General features: G+C 47.1%; 1 protein-coding gene across 4 annotated transcripts; it reads right to left on the bottom strand.

Moving 5' to 3' along the window:
• Window positions 1-231: 231 nt before the first annotated feature.
• Window positions 232-15,961, bottom strand: CLIC3 (chloride intracellular channel 3). Of its 4 annotated transcripts, none has more exons than XM_048512002.1 (6): window positions 15,877-15,961; window positions 10,553-10,662; window positions 6,543-6,668; window positions 4,860-4,966; window positions 3,446-3,621; window positions 232-1,971 (listed from the first exon to the last, which is right to left on the bottom strand). In XM_048512002.1, exons 1-6 carry the CDS (start codon window positions 15,910-15,912, stop codon window positions 1,810-1,812), a joined length of 717 nt encoding a protein of 238 aa, XP_048367959.1. In that variant the 5' UTR covers window positions 15,913-15,961; the 3' UTR covers window positions 232-1,809. The 4 variants fall into 4 exon arrangements, with proteins under 4 accessions (XP_048367959.1, XP_048367958.1, XP_048367957.1 ...); XM_048512001.1 differs by lacking the exon at window positions 15,877-15,961 and adding an exon at window positions 12,074-12,790; XM_048512000.1 differs by lacking the exon at window positions 15,877-15,961 and adding an exon at window positions 12,068-12,789.
• Window positions 15,962-17,644: the final 1,683 nt, after the last annotated feature.

Below are 17,644 nucleotides of genomic sequence, written 5' to 3'. Positions count from 1 at the left end.
CTTTCAGCAGAAGAGGCTTTTGCATCATCAGAAAGCTTCTTGTGCAGGAGGGGAGCATCACCATTGGCAAAGTGGCTCCATGCAGTCCAATCCCAAATTTATCATACTGGAGGAATTTTTTTTTAAAAAAAAGGTTAGAACTGTGTGTTATTTCAGGCATGTCCAATCCATGCCAAGATGCTCCCCTTTGTGAACAAATCCCTGCAAACAGAAAACAAACAAGAAGGCAGCTAGGTTTGAATTTTTCTCCCTAATATCCTACTTTGCTACATGCAAGTAGTTTTAATGTTGGTTGGTTTTTCAAAACGGTATGGCAGATAGCCCTTTCCACTATTTCTTTCTTGTCGCTGGAAGCAACACGTATGACCCAATGTCTAAATTTAGTCCACCAAGACATGTAGTGTGACCTGTAGCCCCACTGCCAATTGAGTGACTCAGCAAGCAGGCATTCAACTCCACACCCCTGATGGGCTGCAAATCTTAAGCAAGCTGTTGATAAGTCCCACCTTTCAGGATATTTTTCCTCTTAAACAATTAAACAAACACATTCTGAACAGTAAAACAGAGCAAGGATTAAACCCCTCCTTTTCTTGTTCATAGAGGCCATAAATTATCTACAGGAAAGGATGACAGATGATTTTCCTCTCATCTGTTTTAAGTCTTAAGTGCTGCCAACGCCCTAAAATTCATGAGGCAAAGCTTGACGATACCATACTTTCATAATACATCCTGTTTAGTTCCAGTCAAGATTTATTCTTTCTGACCTATTAACTACTGGAATTGTGCACTCTTGTTCTAGCTGTTGCAATAACTTCCCTACCTCACAGTAATGTAATCGTGGCTTTTCTCTGTTATGGATGACAATCTGAGAGAAAAGAGCCTCCATCTAAGTCATCTCATAAGTTTGTGGCAAAGGTAAAATCCACACCACACACAAGCTTTAAAGAGTGTAGTGAGTAAAGGTGTTGATCGAACTCAGTTGTTGGCTCCTGGCAGGTTAATGTCTGACAGAAACTACAGTCAAGTTGGTTGTCATGCCTCTCCTGTCCCACCCACATTTTAGGAGGGAAAAATCCCAACTTCTATCATGCTCAGGCTGGATAACATCAGAACTGGGTTAATAACAACATAATCACAATATAGGAAACCATCCAAAATACACCGCTTACCTCAAATATGAGCCAACTTTCACCTCCCAATCTGGCCATCAAAGACTGGCCAAACCAGAGCAATCTGAAATTGCTTCTGAACTAACGTCATGCTAGGGCTTCGAATGAACCATTGGGGAGCAAGGGGTAAGCAGCCTCATAAACAGACAGCAATACTGCCAAAGGGCACAGTGGAATATTCACAAATACAGACATAGATGAAAGCTCCACCCTCGGTCACTGTGTTTGAACCCAAAAGTATTGGGTTAGGAGGATCTCAGCAGCTCTGCTGCTTCACAATTACAGTAAGAGCCATCTGGAGAGTCACAGGAACAAAAAAACAGGCACCCAGAAGCACAGAAATGGATATCATAAGGCCATCAACCAGTGGCATTCAGCTCCAAAGCTGCCCTTCCCATGACCACCAGCTGCCACTGTGGCTGTCTCCGTTGAAGGACAGGATGAAAGACCATCTTGTTACCCAAAGTGTTCGGGGTCACCTGGGGCAGGTAGCGTTTAACCAGGGCCCCTTTCTGTCTATAGCAGTCTGTTTGGTAATTCTTCTGGTGTGGAGGAAGGGGAGTAAAGCTAGTCTGCAGGGTAGGTTGAGAGGTGGATGTTGACCATCTTGTCAGGCCAACACCAGCACAGCACCTCAGGTTTACTCGATCGGCCTGACCACAGCACGGTAAGCCTGCACAATCTCCTCAGTGTTGGGGCAAGTGTATTTAAACTCCCTCTCCTCGGCAGCACGGTTCAGGTACCGCCACAGGCCATGCAACTCCTTGGGGATACCATACTGTCGATAGTGCTGGCATACAACCTGTGGGGAGAAAGAGGAGAAAGGTCAAGGGAGGGAAACAGCCTTCCCCTTTTAGTCCATGGGAAATGGAAACAACAACAACAATGCAGCTGGGGCTGTAGCTCAATGGCAGGTCATCCACTTTGCACGCAGGAAGTCCCAGGTTCAACCCCCAGCATCTGCAGTTCAAAGGATCAGGTAGTAAGTGATGTGGAAGGCCTTCACCTGAGATCCTGGAGAGCTGCTGCCAGTCAGAGTAGACAATACTGACTTTGGTAGATCAGTATTCTGTCTCAGCAGAAGGTAGTTCTATGTATACCTGCTTTGTGCAGCTAAAGATGGCGCTTCCATTTGCCAAGTAGGGAAGAGAGAGACCAAGGCTAAATATCAGGGGCTCCTTAGATGAACCCAGAAGTGGGCTGGAAATGTTGCATCTCCCCCCTCCCATTCCTGCATCTTAGGATGTTTCACCCCCACAAAGTTTCCACATGGCTGAGAGGGAACAGGGAGGTTTCTTCAGCAGCGGCAGCGGCGGAGGAGGAGGAGGAGGAGTTTGGATTTATACCATTAGGAGTCTCAAAGCAGCTTACAAACTCCTTCCCTTCCTCTTCCGCAACAAACATCTTGTAAGGCAGGTGGGGCCGAGAGAGTTTTGAGAGAGATGTGACTAGCCCAAGGTCACCCAGCAGGCTTCGTGTGGAGGAGTTGGGAATCAAAGTCAGTCTCCTAGATCAGAGTCTGCCGCTCTTAACCGCTACACCAGGCAGCTTGCTGGCCTATGTACAGGTAGGCGAGGAGGAAGAAGCAACTCATTATGTTTTCAAAAGACACTTCCAAGTTCCTGGTTATGTCATACCATCAAGTCGAAAAAGCTACCGTCTTAAGAAATGTATAGAAGCAGACAGAGAAACAATAGTATGTAAAAGAAAAATCCTGCAAAGGCAGTTTGAGCTTTACAGCAATAACCTAAATGCTATAAGCAACAGGCCAAATTAAGGACATTTGAATGTACTTGCTTATTTCAATTCAATTCATTCTGTTAACAATGGGAAAGGGCCCCAAAGTCTCTCCCGTTGGTTGAGCATGGTGGCCTAGAACTCACCAATGCCAGTCAAAGAAGACAGAGCTAGAGTTCACGCAAGGAACCTTCACTGATTCAGTGGTCAGGGACACACATCAGGTTACTATTCCTTTTACAAAAAACCCAGGGAATCCTCAAGGACCACTGCTCTTCAGTGATAAACTTGACAGAACAATGGCCCAAACTCATGAAAGCAGCATCTTATGTGGGGTGGTGGCTCTGTAGGAGAGCCCCTGCCTTGCCCAAAACCAGAAGTTCATCAGTTAATTCCCTGACTTCTCCAGTCAAGGATCTCAGGAAAGAGGAGTTGGGAAAGGGGCTCTCTACCCAAGAGCTTGGGAGTCCTGCAGGCAGTCAAACAAGACTGTGCTGAGTTTGATGATCCAAAGAGCTGGATACAATTGCGGAACTCACGTTAACAATATTGAGCTTCGGTAAGAGGCTGCAGTCAGCAAGGGTCATCTCATCACCATCCAGAAACCGCCTCCGAGAGACTGTGAGCTCAGGATCCCGCACCAACTCATACTCCAAGGGTGTGTCCAAGTACCTGTCCAGCTTAAGCAAGGCTTTGAGAAGGTTCTTCTGCAGAGCTGGAAGAGAAACGTGGTAAAGAAACCAAACATATTAAAGTCCTTGGGGCATCAGCTGGTGGAACACCTGCCCTGGGGGGCTAGAAAGATATCTAAAGTGCCAATACTTGCATCTGAGTCTTCTCAGCTATGCATCTGCACAAACAATTAATCAAATCAAATCAAATGACCTTTATTGGCATATGTACATATTTAAAACATTATAGAACATTAGGATAACATGCCTTTGCTAAAAACTTAGCCACATCTTCAGTTCTTCTCTGACTGTGATCATTTAAAAGATAGCGAGTCTTGTCCCTATCAGAGTATAGGTGATCAGTATTCAGATGGGGATCAATGAAGACTCTTCTTAGGGTGCTATGCCGGGTACAGGATAGCAAAATGTGTGCTATAGTTTCTTTTTGCTTGTCTGGGCAATGGCATAATCTGTCCTTTGCTGGGATCTTTAAATATCTTCCTCTAAGTTCAGCCAAGGGCAATGTATTCCTACGTGCTTGCATAAATGCACGTCTCAAAACTGGTGCTGTTAAATTATAAAAATATGCAGGTAATATTTCGTACTTCGGGGTGAGACCTAGATTGAACGGAAAACAAATTTTGTTGGCATGCGAAAATAAGTGTTGCATCTCAGTGTCCAGGATTCTTTGTCTGAATTCCTTATATATACATGGTTCTTCTTGATTAAGGAGTGAGTCTAAAGCTAAACCTATAGATTTGATTTTATTGATTATTAATTTATTCCATTTTGACACAAACAATTAATATTTGGTTCTGTCGCTGAGTGGCCAACTTGACTTTAGAACAGGCTTAAACAGTTTAGTTTGTCTATATCTGGCTTTCCCAGCTTTGTCTTAAAACCGGAAAGGTTGCATTAAACCCTCACCTAGGAGTCCACTTTGAGAAGAGTCATTTTAGGGCCCAAAACCATCTCCACCTGCTGCAGTGCCACCCAACAGCTCAATGGAAACCTTCATATTCAGAAAAAACTACTAAGGATAAACCACAGAGTGCCTCACCCCATCACCATTGAGGGAGACCAACCTTTGGCCTAATCCCACAAGGCAGTTCATATGGCTTTACCAAAGAGACAGAAATAACAAAGGCCATTCGGGTAGGCTCAAAGAATCAGATCTACTCCAAGGGCATACAAATTGAGTCTCACGGTTTTGGCGAACTCTTGCATGATGGGTAAACCATCTCGACCAATACACCTCGCCTTCCTTCATCTCATTATTTACCTTCATCCTGGGCAGGTACTGGATTCTTAATATAAGCTGAGAATCTGTGGAAAACATCATTTCCAGCAATGCTGGACTCTTTATACTTGGGTACCAGGCTTGGGAAACTGTGGGAGAAGGAGACAGTTGATGAAAGAATGGCAAAGCTGGAATCTTGCTCTTCCGAGGACTCCCTGCCCCTGTGCCAATTTAGCTCCTTGCAAAATAACACTGGTGTGTATTCAACCATCTGTGTACAGAAGGCTCCAAGAGTTTTTCTCCCCATTCTTGCATTCTTCCTACTCTAACAGGATCATGGGGTCATGGAATATGAGCAGGGGAACAGGCATAAGGGTCGATGGGCAGAACAAATAGGGAAAGGGGGACAAGATCAACGTCTTTCTTTAGTGGAACTGCTCTTGGAGGAGTGATTTCACCCCTTTACCTTTCATCTCTCCAACCCCCTCAAAGCTGCACAGCCATTCATCTACACAAATCCCATGACCCTGTAAGCAATCTTTCCAGGGGGTCAGAAGGGTCTACAGCAGTGGTTCTCAACCTTCCTAATGCCACAACCCTTTAATACAGTTCCTCATGCTGTGGTGACCCCCAACCCTAACATTTATCCATTTTACAGATGGAGAACACGGATGCAGAGAGTCTTAGGCAACCCCTGTGAAAGGGTTGTTCGACCCCCAAAAGGGTCGCGACCCACAGGTTGAGAACCGCTGGTCTACAGAAAGAGAGAAGAAACCCCCCACACTATATTCACAGTGATGTGATACCTAACTCAACAGTGCCCTCCCAATTCCAGGTAAAATCGCATCACTTCTCTGTTGTGGCATCGTGTTCGCATTTGCAAGTGACTGCCACACTCAGTCATAAAAGGGTTAACTGTTTATATGTAAACAGGATGCTGAAGTGATATTGTAATGAGTTGATCTCCTGATTACCTATTTGTCAGTCAGATAGCCATCCCTTACATGCTAGTGAACACGTACATCAGAAGGTATAAAGTTGATTTGTTTTCTTTGTTTCAGCAGAGAAGATCATGTGGACAGAGATAAGTAGGAAGGAATAGCAAGATATAGCCTTAAGTGTATATTAGTACTGTAAATATGTAACAGAGCAGTACAGCGTTTATTTGTTTTATTCCATGTGACCCTACCCCTTTTAAATTAGTAAACGTTTATGTAAAGCAACTCAAGGTATCTCTGGCTCTCTTCTTTCCCACTGGATGCTGCTACCGCATTTCTGCTAATGAGTATCTCTCTTAATCGAATACCCTTCACATTGGCCTTCTATTATAGGCCCGAGGAAGAAGTCCAGATAGCATCCTCAACAGAAGATTTCTGGAATGCTTCTTATTGATAGGACAAAGATAAATTATAGTTGATGGCTTTTTTTGCAATTGTGCAGTGAGACTGCATTAACAGACTGACGATTTAGTATTTACAACGTTTTTACATGTTTTTATCTGCGGATTATTGTGACTAAATGCCCCCTTGAACATCAGAAAAAGTGGGACAGAAATCTTTATATAAATTAAGTGACCCTAGCCAATCCCCCCCCCCTTCCTTCATTCTACCCATCTTCATTATGGGAGATATGTCCTATCTTACAGAGTTGTTGTAAAGTTGCAAGACAATGGATACTAAAATGCTAGGAAGACAAGATTTGCAATCATTTTCTGCACCCACGTACCTTGGAGATCCCAAGGTCTCCTCCAGAAACTCTTCAATTTTGTTAGTGTCCGTTTTGGGTTCACCATCATACAGTAGCACAGGGAGTTGAGCTCCTGGGGCAAAATCTTTCAGCACATCCAAGGACCTGTAAGAAGCAGGGCGGGGGGGGGGGGGGGGGAAGAAACGTTAGCCTTGGTCACTCACACAAAAGATGTAGGTCCTTTATGTTTGGCCCCTATATCTAAGCATCAGTTCCACCCCATAAACCATTTTTAACACCATTCCTAGAATGTGTGCAACAAGCCCCTCTCTTCTCTCTCTTCAAAAAGGCCCAAGTGGAAAGGCAAGCTTATGGACGGTGCCTCGCAGTCGGCAGTGAGAGTGCCGATGTGGGGTGTCCCTCCTTTGAAGCCAGAGACTCCCGGCCAATGATGGGGACCTGTGGCAGGGGTTCCCATACAGCACCCAAGGGACTTTCCCTCAACAGCTGAGGCTGGCTGTGCCAAGTGAGAACATGGCGGCAGAGGCAGCAATGGTGGTGGATCCTGAGAGAATTTTTGAAGACAGTCATTTCCAGAGGTCGGATGCTTTTAGGTAGTGTTGGTATTTAGTCTGTGTTAGTCAGGAAACTTGTTCATTGCTAGTGATTATAGGCAGTGTTAGATAAGGGCAGGAGGGGATTGATTAGTTACTAGCTTTAGTATAATGTATTAGACTAGCACTGTAGTGGAAACTGCTAATCCTAGGTTATGCGGGTAGTTGATGAGGTCGCCATCTATGTTTATCTGTGTTATTCATTTGAAATTATGCTAAGCTGTTGTATCATTGTTACTATGTTTTCGTTATAATAGTTTGATTGCTCTTAGATGAATATGTTATGCTGCTGTTCTCATTATAGATATGGTGATGTTATGATATTTTTGCCCTGTGATATTGCTCCCCTTGATATTGTTATTATGTCACTGTTATCGTGTTTTCCTATGCAAATGGTGTTATGTTGGATTAACTTGATGGGAATGTTATGTACTGATAATTTGATTTTGTTAATTTTATTGATACTGTTGATAGGTCTACTGAAATTGTTTACTGTTGTTGGGATAATTAGCTTTGTTATTGACTCATGGTGTTATGTACTGTATTATGTTATGAAGTATTATATTTTGATGCTGTTTACTGCCCTGAGCCCTTTGGGGGAGGGCAGTATACAAGTTCAAATCAAATCAAATCAAATCAAAAAGTGCTGTTCATAGAATGCCATTTAAGGTTGCAGGACTTTTAAAGTCAGACTTTGTATTCTAGTGCCTGCTTCAGTTTTGTGTTTGTGTGAAGCTCTGACGACAGGACAGTGTCTTCAAATGTCTTGCCTCTGTGTGCCAGGCTACTGGAGACATGGTCTGTGTTGCGGCCTTCCTTGTCCTGAAGGGTAGGGGGTTTGTAAATGGCTCCTCTTGGGAGCCTAACTTGGATTGAGACCAGAGCAGACAGAGAAGGGGATTTAAAAAAAAAAACCTTTCAGCCGCCTTATTTTCTCCATTGCAAACACCCCTTCATCCCCTGGGAGTGGGGAGAGAACTTGCAGGAAACCTAGACCTGCCACTCTGCCGGTTGTGGCTGGAGATTTCCCCAGGCATGTACCTACAATAAATAGCACCTGGGGCAAGCAGTAAAACTGCACGCACACACACACACGTGCACACACATACACACTACACACCAGTCCCATGTAACCAGTGGCTCTTTCCTCTGTGCATAAAAAAGGCCTACTAAACTGAATTGCTCTTTCTTTTTCAAATGTGGTCATCAATTTGGTTGCTTGCTGAGGTTCGCCCCTCCCTCCCCCCTCCTCTTAGACTGGTCTGGGAGGGTGCTCAGCCATATTCCCAGTGTGGCACTGTTGTCCCTCAGTCTCTTCAGAAGCTCCCATTCACTATGTAGGATGCCCCTCCCCAATCTTCGGCTAAACCCATCCCTTGGAGATGGGCCACTTGCCCCTCCAACATGCTGCAAGCGCTCACTCACCAAGCCCAGCTCTCCTGTGCTTTCCCTCCTCCTTGAAGTCACCTTGCAGATGACTGCAGCAGCTCCTGCTACTCGTCCACATTCCTCAGCCTGCCTAAAATACCGACCAACACCCCAGGCTGAGCAACCACCCCTGCAGAGCGGCAGGGAGGAAAGAGCGGGGCAGCGCACAACCGTGGTGGAGGGCAAGCAGCTGAGGACCCCCATTCTCCCACCTGCTCTGGAAGCCCCTGGGGTCAGTTGCTGAGCAGTGGCATCACCTGGTCGCCAAGGCATTCCTGGCCACGCCTCAAGCAAAGCACAGCTGCCCTACCCTGCCATGCACCAAACCTGGGAAAGAAAGGAAGGAAGAGAGAAAGAAAGAGAGAAAGAGAGAGAGAGAGAGAGAGAGAGAGAAAGAAAGAAAGAAAGAAAGAAAGAAAGAAAGAAAGAAAGAAAGAAAGAAAGAAAGAAAGAAAGAAAGAAAGAAAGAAAGAAAGAAAGAAAGAAAGAAAGAAAGAAAGAAAGAAAGAAAGAAAGAAAGAAAGAAAAAGAGAACCACTGTGGCTTCCAAGAAGGGTACCTACGCTGCATAGAGATGAATGGGGGGAGGGGAGGTTCTTGATGGGAAAGCTTCTTTGCAGCCCTTCAGGCTTAGCCATGCCAAAGTACCCCCACAAAGCAACAGGAGCTGGGGCACACTGGGGAGTGGGGATGGGGCACACCATGTTGGGGAAGGGGTGGGATGGCCAAAGGGAGAGCGGAAGCTGGGATGGATGGAGGCCAGTCGGTCTGGCCTACCTGGCCTTGCTGAACTGGAAGGAGAAGGTCGTGTGTGGGCAGGTCACACTGGCCCAGCTAACAAAAACAACCCTAACTTTAAAAATGTGGATGCTTTTTGGGGGGGTCAAAGTTGCAGGCAGGGAGATCAAGGAGACTCAGCAGGGTGAAATTAGCAGGTTAGGAAAGCAGGCTTTAACTCGGGAAGCTCAAGCAGGGTTGAATGTTGTTCAATGGCAAGCGAGTGTCAGACAAGCGGGGAGGGGGGGGGGGCAGCCCACAATGCACCCCCAGGAAGTGGCACCTGGGACTACAGCCTCCTCATGTCCCCTCTAGGTACGCCATTGGATTTCCTATCATTACAACTGAGCTCCTGGTGACAGAGATCAGTTCACCCGGACAAATGGTCACTTTGGAAGGTGAACTCTATGGCAATATAGTCTATTGGAGTTTCAATCCCCACCTTCTCAGGCTGCATGATCCCTAAAATCTCCAGGTATTTCCCAATCTGGAGCTGGCAATCCTAAGACAACCTCTGTTTCCTTCTCAGATGTGTGAGTTGAACATACACGAAGGTGAATTTAGTGACAGGAAAAAACTCCCCTATGATTCAGTTTCCATGATTTGAGACTTCCCCTCCACCACTACAATTCCTCTTTGCTAATGAAGGAAGAACTATTAACAGATTTCCCAATGGTTCATCTACTTTTACTCTAAGAGCAGTGGTGGGATCCAAAAATTTTAGTAACAGGTTCCCATGGTGGTGGGATTCAAACTGTGGCGTAGAGCCAATGGGGCTGGGCGGGGCAAGACGGGGGCGTGGCTCGGGCATTCCAGGGTCGGGGAATTCCTGGGCGGGGCTGTGGCAAGGACACAGCCACTGCGCTGGTCCTTGGGTGGGAAATGAATGCACGCAGGCGCAGGCTGCCACGCACGCCGGTGCACCTCCTGCTAGACTGCTTCAAGTTCTGCGCGCTACTGCCGAGAGGAGGGGCGTAACTAAGGCAAAAATCACGTGGCAAAATCACCAATTAGTAACCCCCTCTCGGCCCACACAAATAATTAGTAACCTACTCTCGGGAACCTGTGAGAACCTGCTGGATCCCCACCTCTGTCTAAGAGCAAATAAGTATCAGGGTATAACAATAACAATAGAGCACAGTTATGATATATGATCATTAGCGCATGCCAGGACAAAAACTCACAAAAATAAGTGCAAAGTAAACTAGATGGAAGTACTTGGTAAAGTACCTTTTGGTATCCACTGTGGTGAGAGTAAAGGGTACTCCTTTAAGGAGCAAGATCATAAAGAGACGCTGGCAGAATGGACAATGCCCGATTGTCTCTCCATCGTCACTCGCCTAAGAGAGAAAGATAAGAATATGCACATTGAGTTTTCAGATGTATCTACAACACAGGCGCAAAGTTCTTTGACAGCCGCTCTAGACCTGTTCACAAATTATAGCACACATACTATCTGTGTACAGCATACACTTGATTTTTCTGTAAAAGTGCATCAAGTCATTCTCATGCTACATTCAAAGCATGTATATCTGAACATGTGATTGAAACCTCACATTTATCCAGTTACAGATCCACAGCTTCATCTGTACAGTGACACCATGTTTGCTGTTTCTTATAAACAAATATAACCACATGATCACTCTCTCTCTCAGGAAACCCTGGGAAAGTTAGTTCTATGAAGGCAGTGGCTCCCAGGGGTACCAAGGGAGTATCAAAAAGGGAATTCTCAGTATCCTTGCTATATTTCTCTTCCCAGATTTTTGGGGAGTGTTTGGAACCATGTTAATTATGCTGGTAGAAAACCAATATAAATGCATAGAACAACTATAGGTCTTAACTACCCTTCCCAAAAGTTCTCTCCATTTCTGTAAAATGTCTTGGTTGTTTCACCAAAATGGTTCCCCCCACCCCATCCCAATTGACCTTGAATTTTGTTTGAGGCCAGTTTTCTGTAGTTGTAGTAGTAGTAGTAGTAGTAGTAGTAGTAGTAGTAGTGCTGGTCCCTGGTGGTAGATGGGTTTAGTATTGCCTTTGGGTGTAACACAGGTGTATCCTGGGAGCAGAATGTTTTGTTGTTTCTGCTTCTGCTTCTTCCCCCCCCCCCCCCCGCGCCCCTTTTTTCCTGATCGCATGTTAAGCCGTGCAGGTGACACCATGCACTTGGGACCCAAGTCACCCATGGCAGAGAATACCTTTTGCACAGCACTCAACAGCAGAGCCTCCTCCCACTGTGTCCCCCCCCCCCCCCCCGGCTCATCATATCCCCAGTATAAAATTTGCATGCCCCAAAATCTTTACTGGGGGAGGCAAACTGGAGCCCTGGGCAAAACCTGAGTTGGATGCCCCCCCCCCTGCCATGGGCGGCCACCCCACCATGACCCAAAAATTGTTTTGCACCAGGTCATTGGTGCCTGCAGGGTGTGCGTGCATTTTTAGACATATCTGCACCAAAATGACATATCGACACCCTGCCGGCCAATCAAGTGGCAGGAGGAGGAGGAGGAGGGGGAGGAAGGGCGGTGGCCCAATCAGCGCGCTCTCTTGGGACTCCTCATCCCGGAGGCGACGGGGGAGGGAGGGGCTCCCGTCATTGGCTTCAAACGCCCGCCCACCAACTTGGCCTGGCTCCCCGGGGACCCCCCTCCCCCCGTCCTGATCGGGTGCCGCAGCTGAGGAGAATCTGCCCTACAGTGCTCGGGAGAGCCCCCCCTCCGTCCCTCCCCTGGACCACGCCACACTAACCGCCACCTTCGCACGAGACCGCACGTGGATGTTATGGGGTGATTCCGCTATCTTCCCAGGCCTCTTTGAGCTGGGCAGCCCGTTTGGACAATGCAGCCAAGAGCCCCTAGGGCGCCACCTTCGCTCGAGGCCCCCACGTCGAGTTTGTGGCGTGTCCGAGCCTCTTTGGCCAGGGGAGCCGCTGGGGATGCTGCTGCCCTCCAATGGCCAAAGGTGTGAATTACAAGCGCAACTCCCACCACCACCACCACCACCGGGCATTTATCAGGTTATAGTTGCTATAATGTAGCGTGTCTGTTTGGGGGAGCCGCTGCTGAGGGCTCATTAGCGCGCTCTCCGGAAGAATTAGCACGCTCTCGGAGAGCGTTACAACCCGGGAAGAGCCAGCGGATCTTGGAGAGTGTCACAACGCTCTCGGAAGAGCTAGCACGATCTCAGAAGCGTTACAACGCTCTTGGAAGAGTTGGCGCTATCTCGGGAAGCGTTACAACGCTCTCGGAAAGCGTATGATCTCGGGAAGAGTCGGCGCGATCTTGGAGAGCGTTACAACGCTTTGGGGAAGAGCCAGTTGATTTCGGAAAGCGTTACCACGCTCTCGGGGAGCCCTCCGCAGCGGCTCCCCTGCCCAAAGAGACACGCCACATTATAGCAACTATAACCTGAGAAACGCCACGTGGTGGTGGGGGGGGGGCGCTTGTAATTCACACCTTTGGCCACTGGAGGGCAGCAGCATCCCCAGCAGCTCCTCTGCCCAAAGAGGCTCGGACACGCCACAACCTCGACGTGGGACCTCGTGCCCCTGGGGCTCTGGGCTACATTGTCCAAACGGGCTGCCCAGCTCAAAGAGGCCTGGGAAGATAGCGGAATCACCCCGTAACATCCACGTGCGGTCTCGTGCGAAGGCGGCGGTCAGAGTGGCGTGGTCCAGGGGGGGAGCTCTCCCGAGCACTGTGGGGCAGATTCTCCTCAGCTGCGGCACCTGATCAGGACGGGGGGAGGGGGGGGTCCTGGGGGAGCCAGGCCAAGTGGGGGGGCGGGCGTTTGAAGCCAATGTCGGGAGCCCCTCCCTCCCCCGTCGCCTCCGGGGTGATGAGTCCCGAGAGAGCGCGCCGATTGGGCCGCCGCCCTTCCTCCTCCTCCTGGCGCTCGATTGGCCGGCGGGGCCGTAAAGGCGGAAGCGTCCAGGGGGCCCCGTGAGCGAAGCGGCTGGAGGGGAGAAGGAAGAGGGGGCCCTTCTGCAGGGTCGTCGTCGTCGTCGTCGTCGTCGTCGGGGGGGGGGGCTCTGGCCGCCCTCCCTCTCTCCCTCGCTGGCCCTGATGGGCGGGGAAGGGCTGTCACTACAAGCAAACAAACTAAACTAAAACAAACCCATCACATCCCCCCCCCCCCTTCCCCTCCATTAAAGTTTTGTTTGCTGCTACTCTATGTTAGGATGAGAATTGCCCCAGGTCAGAGGCCTACAGATTGGCGAAACCGGTTTGGGTGAAGTATTGTTTTGTGCATGACAGAGACCCAAAGAACAGCACATATTCCTCGGCTAGTTACCTGCCTGCTTGAGGCCAAGTTGCCCAAGGCCAGGGCAGATTCTCAAACAGCATTATAGATGGAAAGAGAAGGCCCAAGGCATGGTGGGCAGGTGGGGGTGGGGAACGATTATCATCATTGTTTTACAGGGTGCTTGATATTTACTCAGCCCTTCACAATAAACAAAAAGAATGACAAGGTTCAGCCTGAAGGCTTTATCATCTACATCAGTCCACACACAAGAGGAAGTGCGAGGGACACAAGGAAGCTTGAAATATGCAATTGGCCCATTAAGCCTGCAAGGGGAATAATCAAACTTACAGATGGGTAAAATTGCAGAGGTGTCATACATCTAAAAACGGCGGAAAAAATATATCATGTTTTGATCCTGCTCTTCCCCCAGGTAGCTTAAGACGACATATATTCTCCATTTTGTCCTGTGAACAGCCCTGCAATGTAGGGTGGGTTGAGAGATATAGTGACTGGCCCAAGTTACCAACTGTGCTTCACAGCTGGAGATTTGAACCCAAGTCTACTCAGTCCTAGGGAAAGCAAGGCATTTTTGAAAAGGATGTCAGAGGCATGGGGGTAAACAACCATGGGAAAAAAAGAGTTTAGTAAGAGAAGCAAAGTCGAGAGTTGAGATTGGGGCACACCTAGCTTAGTTTACAAGTTCCAGGTAGATAAATCCTCTGCCCTCCATCTACACAGACCCAGAAGCACAGAAAAATGGGTGCAGGAGTCACTCACTGGTTGCAGTATCATGCAGAAACCTGCATGTGTAAATGATGTGATCTCAGATCAAACATTCGTGGGGCAAACTTCCATATTACCTGAAGGTATGTCAGGTGAAAGACATTTCTGTTCCACGCACTTGGCCAAGAGTGTCAGAGCAATATACCTTTGGGAGTAAGTTGTCAAATACAGGAAAGCTCCTGAACCTGTTTTCAAGTTACAGCATTGAACCCTAGGGCTTCTGAGTATGCTCGGAGCATTTCCCCACCTCCAGAACTTGCAATAAAGGCTGCCCTGTCACCTACACGTCCATCCAAAAGCTCTGTAGGGAACCCATTTGGAATGGAACTAAGGGGCTGGCAAACAACTTGGCAGGAGAACTGGGCATCCCAGGACAACTTATGTTCCAGGCTTACTTTATTCAAGTATATTCCCCTATTATAATCTTACCCTGCGGGACATACTGAAAAGCTGCCCATATTGAGGGGATCTCACAGCTAATGACTCTCTGGCATTTGCTCCTTTCCTTTCAATCCCTTCTTTTCTTAAAAGAGTCCAAATCAGCTTTTAAGAGAATCTCAACAGTTCAGTTTCTTTTCCCCTCCCCAGAAATATCATTTACAGTTAAGATAATCAAAATCAAGGCAGGCTCTTGTGTCCAGGGTGGAAGAGAGTGAATCAAAGTGAAAAGCAGAAATCTTTGTCCAGGTCATTCCAGGGGTATTTTGCATCCTTGCCTTGGGTGGGGGTGGGGGGGGGCTTTTGAGACTTCCCTCAAGTTCAGCACATCCCAGACAGGCATGCCTAAATGCCGCTTTACATGACACATGACTACTGTATAGACCAGTTCCATTCAGTTTTCTCCCTTAACATCAGAAGACAATGCAATTAACTTGTGGAACTCATGACCACAAGATGAGACATGTGCTGCAAGCTTTTTCAAAAAGAGAAGTTTGTGGAGGATAGTGGTATCAGCTATGATAGCTAAATGATAGCTCCATGTTCAAAGGAGGCATCCCTCTGACTCCCACTTGCTGGGGGGAGGGGGACAGACATTGGTGACATTCATGCCCTGCTTGTGGTCTCCTTAGGTACATGGTTGATCACTGTGGGGATCGGCACACTGAACTCAACAGACCTTTTGTCGGATAAAGAAGAATAAAAAGAGTTTGGATTTATACCCTTCTTTTCTCAGCTGTAAGGCGTCTCAAAGTGGCTTACAACTCATTCACTTCCATAGACACCCTGTGACATAGGTGGGGCTGAGAGAGTTCAGAGAAAACTGTGACTAGCCCAAGGTCACCCAAGCAGGCTTCATGTGGAGGAATGGGGAATCAAACCTGGTTCTCCAGATTAGAGTCCACCTTAACCACTCCACCGTTCTGGCTCCAGCAGGACTCTTCTTTCATTTGTATCTTTTCCCATGAAGTTTCACTGTTATTCCAAAGCTGCACCATGCCACAGGACTTGAAATACCTGCACAGTCTAATGCCAGTCTCAACACCCTCCATTTCCCACCATGCAAGGACCATGGCCCCGTTAGATCTCACCTTGACAAACAGCTGGATTTTGGAGCTCTCAGCCATCCTGCTCTGGCTCTGCAGAAAAAACCCAGGCAATTCTCTGCCACCCTTCTCTCAGTCTGCTTTATAAACTAGACACACCCTCACCAAAGCTCCACAAGCAGCATTCCTCTTGACTCTTCTCAACGCCCTGTTTCTGCAGCTACCCAAATTGTCTTTTCAGAGGAACTCCCTCACTCCTGTTGAGGAAATGGTAGGGCAGAGTTCTGTGCAACTTCGAAGGGCCACGTTTCTTCCCTCCTCCTCACCCCGGACAGGGTTGAATATAGGATTGGTCAAAATATACCCATCGTACCCTTTTAAAAAGCATGATCTTCCATGTGGCTGTGCGTGATTGCCTTCAATTCCACCTTCGCCTCTGGCTGAGCTGCTATGATGTTGCAGACTATTCACAAGCATGCCAAACTGTGCAGAGATTGGGCAGTACTGGAAATGAATGTTTGTGATCTGAAACCACGATTCATGGAGGGAATCTGGAACTTTGTAGAAAAAATAATGAAGACAGGAACTACAGATTTGCACATTTGTGGGACTGCATTTGAAAACTGTTTAGCAAACTTCATTTAGTCAAATGTGACTAAAGGCTATTGTCAGGGGCTGGATATAAGAATTGTATCACTCTGAGAGCCAGCGTGATGTAGTGGTTAAGAGCAGGTGGATTTAATCTGGAGAACCGGGTTTGATTCCCCATTCCACCTGAGTGGCGGAGGCTTATCTGGTGAACCAGATGTGTTTCCGCACTCCAACATTCCTGATGGGTGACCTTGGGCTAGTCACAGTTCTTCGGAACTCTCTCAGCCCCACCCACCTACCTCACAAGGTGTCTGTTGCAAGGAGAGGAAGGGAAAGGAGTTTGTAAGTCACCTTGAGTCTCCTTACAGGAGAGAAAAGTGGGGTATAAATCCAAACTCTTCTGCTTTTGCTGAAAGAGTCATCCATCTGTATCCAGGCACAATTCAAAGTTCAAGTTCTTTCCTTTAGGGGATCCTAAATGATTGGGGAGGAGCAGGGTACTTAAAAGATTGTCTCCTCCCCTACTGTTCAGCCAATCATTTAATATCCTCCTTAAGCATCTTGGGTTTTTTGCAGAGGTGAGGCGGTTGGTGCCCAGAAACGGTGCTTTTCCAACAGCTGGCAACACTTTGCCTGAATAACGTCTTTCCCTTTGAGGATTTCTTGTGCCTTACTGGAATCTTAAAACTATAATAAAACACGACATGGACTTCTGAATATTACACCTATGCACTCTTTTAGATCACAGGCCAAAACATTTCTTTGTTTACCCAGGCTTAACTATTAGGGGCAGGGGATGGTTTTAACCTGTTTTTACAGTCTGCTTCTAGGCTGAAAGTTGTTTGACAAGGATCATTTTAAGATTCCCGATTTTTTTGGTGTTGTTTTTATGCTGTTGCTAGATTTAAAATATTGTTCATTTTAATGCTGTTTTTATTATTTAATCGTTTTATTCACCTTGTGAGCCACCTTTGCAGGTCTTCGGTATAAACATCCTCTAAATACATAGATGGAGCCAATCCACACATGCAGAAGAATGGCAGGATATGAGAGTTTTCCGTTCACTCATTTTCACTAGCCTTGCAATTGGAAAAGGTAAACATGGCAGCCATGGTTATGGTGCTGAATAGAACCTGCATTCACCAGCCTATCCACCCGTGTTTAGATGTGCAACCTGAATTTAGAAACTTTACAAGGACGTTACAAGGACTTAAAAATCATC

The sequence above is a fragment of the Sphaerodactylus townsendi genome, linkage group LG12 (genome assembly GCF_021028975.2).
Source record: "Sphaerodactylus townsendi isolate TG3544 linkage group LG12, MPM_Stown_v2.3, whole genome shotgun sequence".
Lineage (NCBI taxonomy): Eukaryota > Metazoa > Chordata > Lepidosauria > Squamata > Sphaerodactylidae > Sphaerodactylus > Sphaerodactylus townsendi.
Note: the sequence above shows the minus strand (reverse complement) of the source record. Positions and strands in the feature narration are given on the sequence as shown.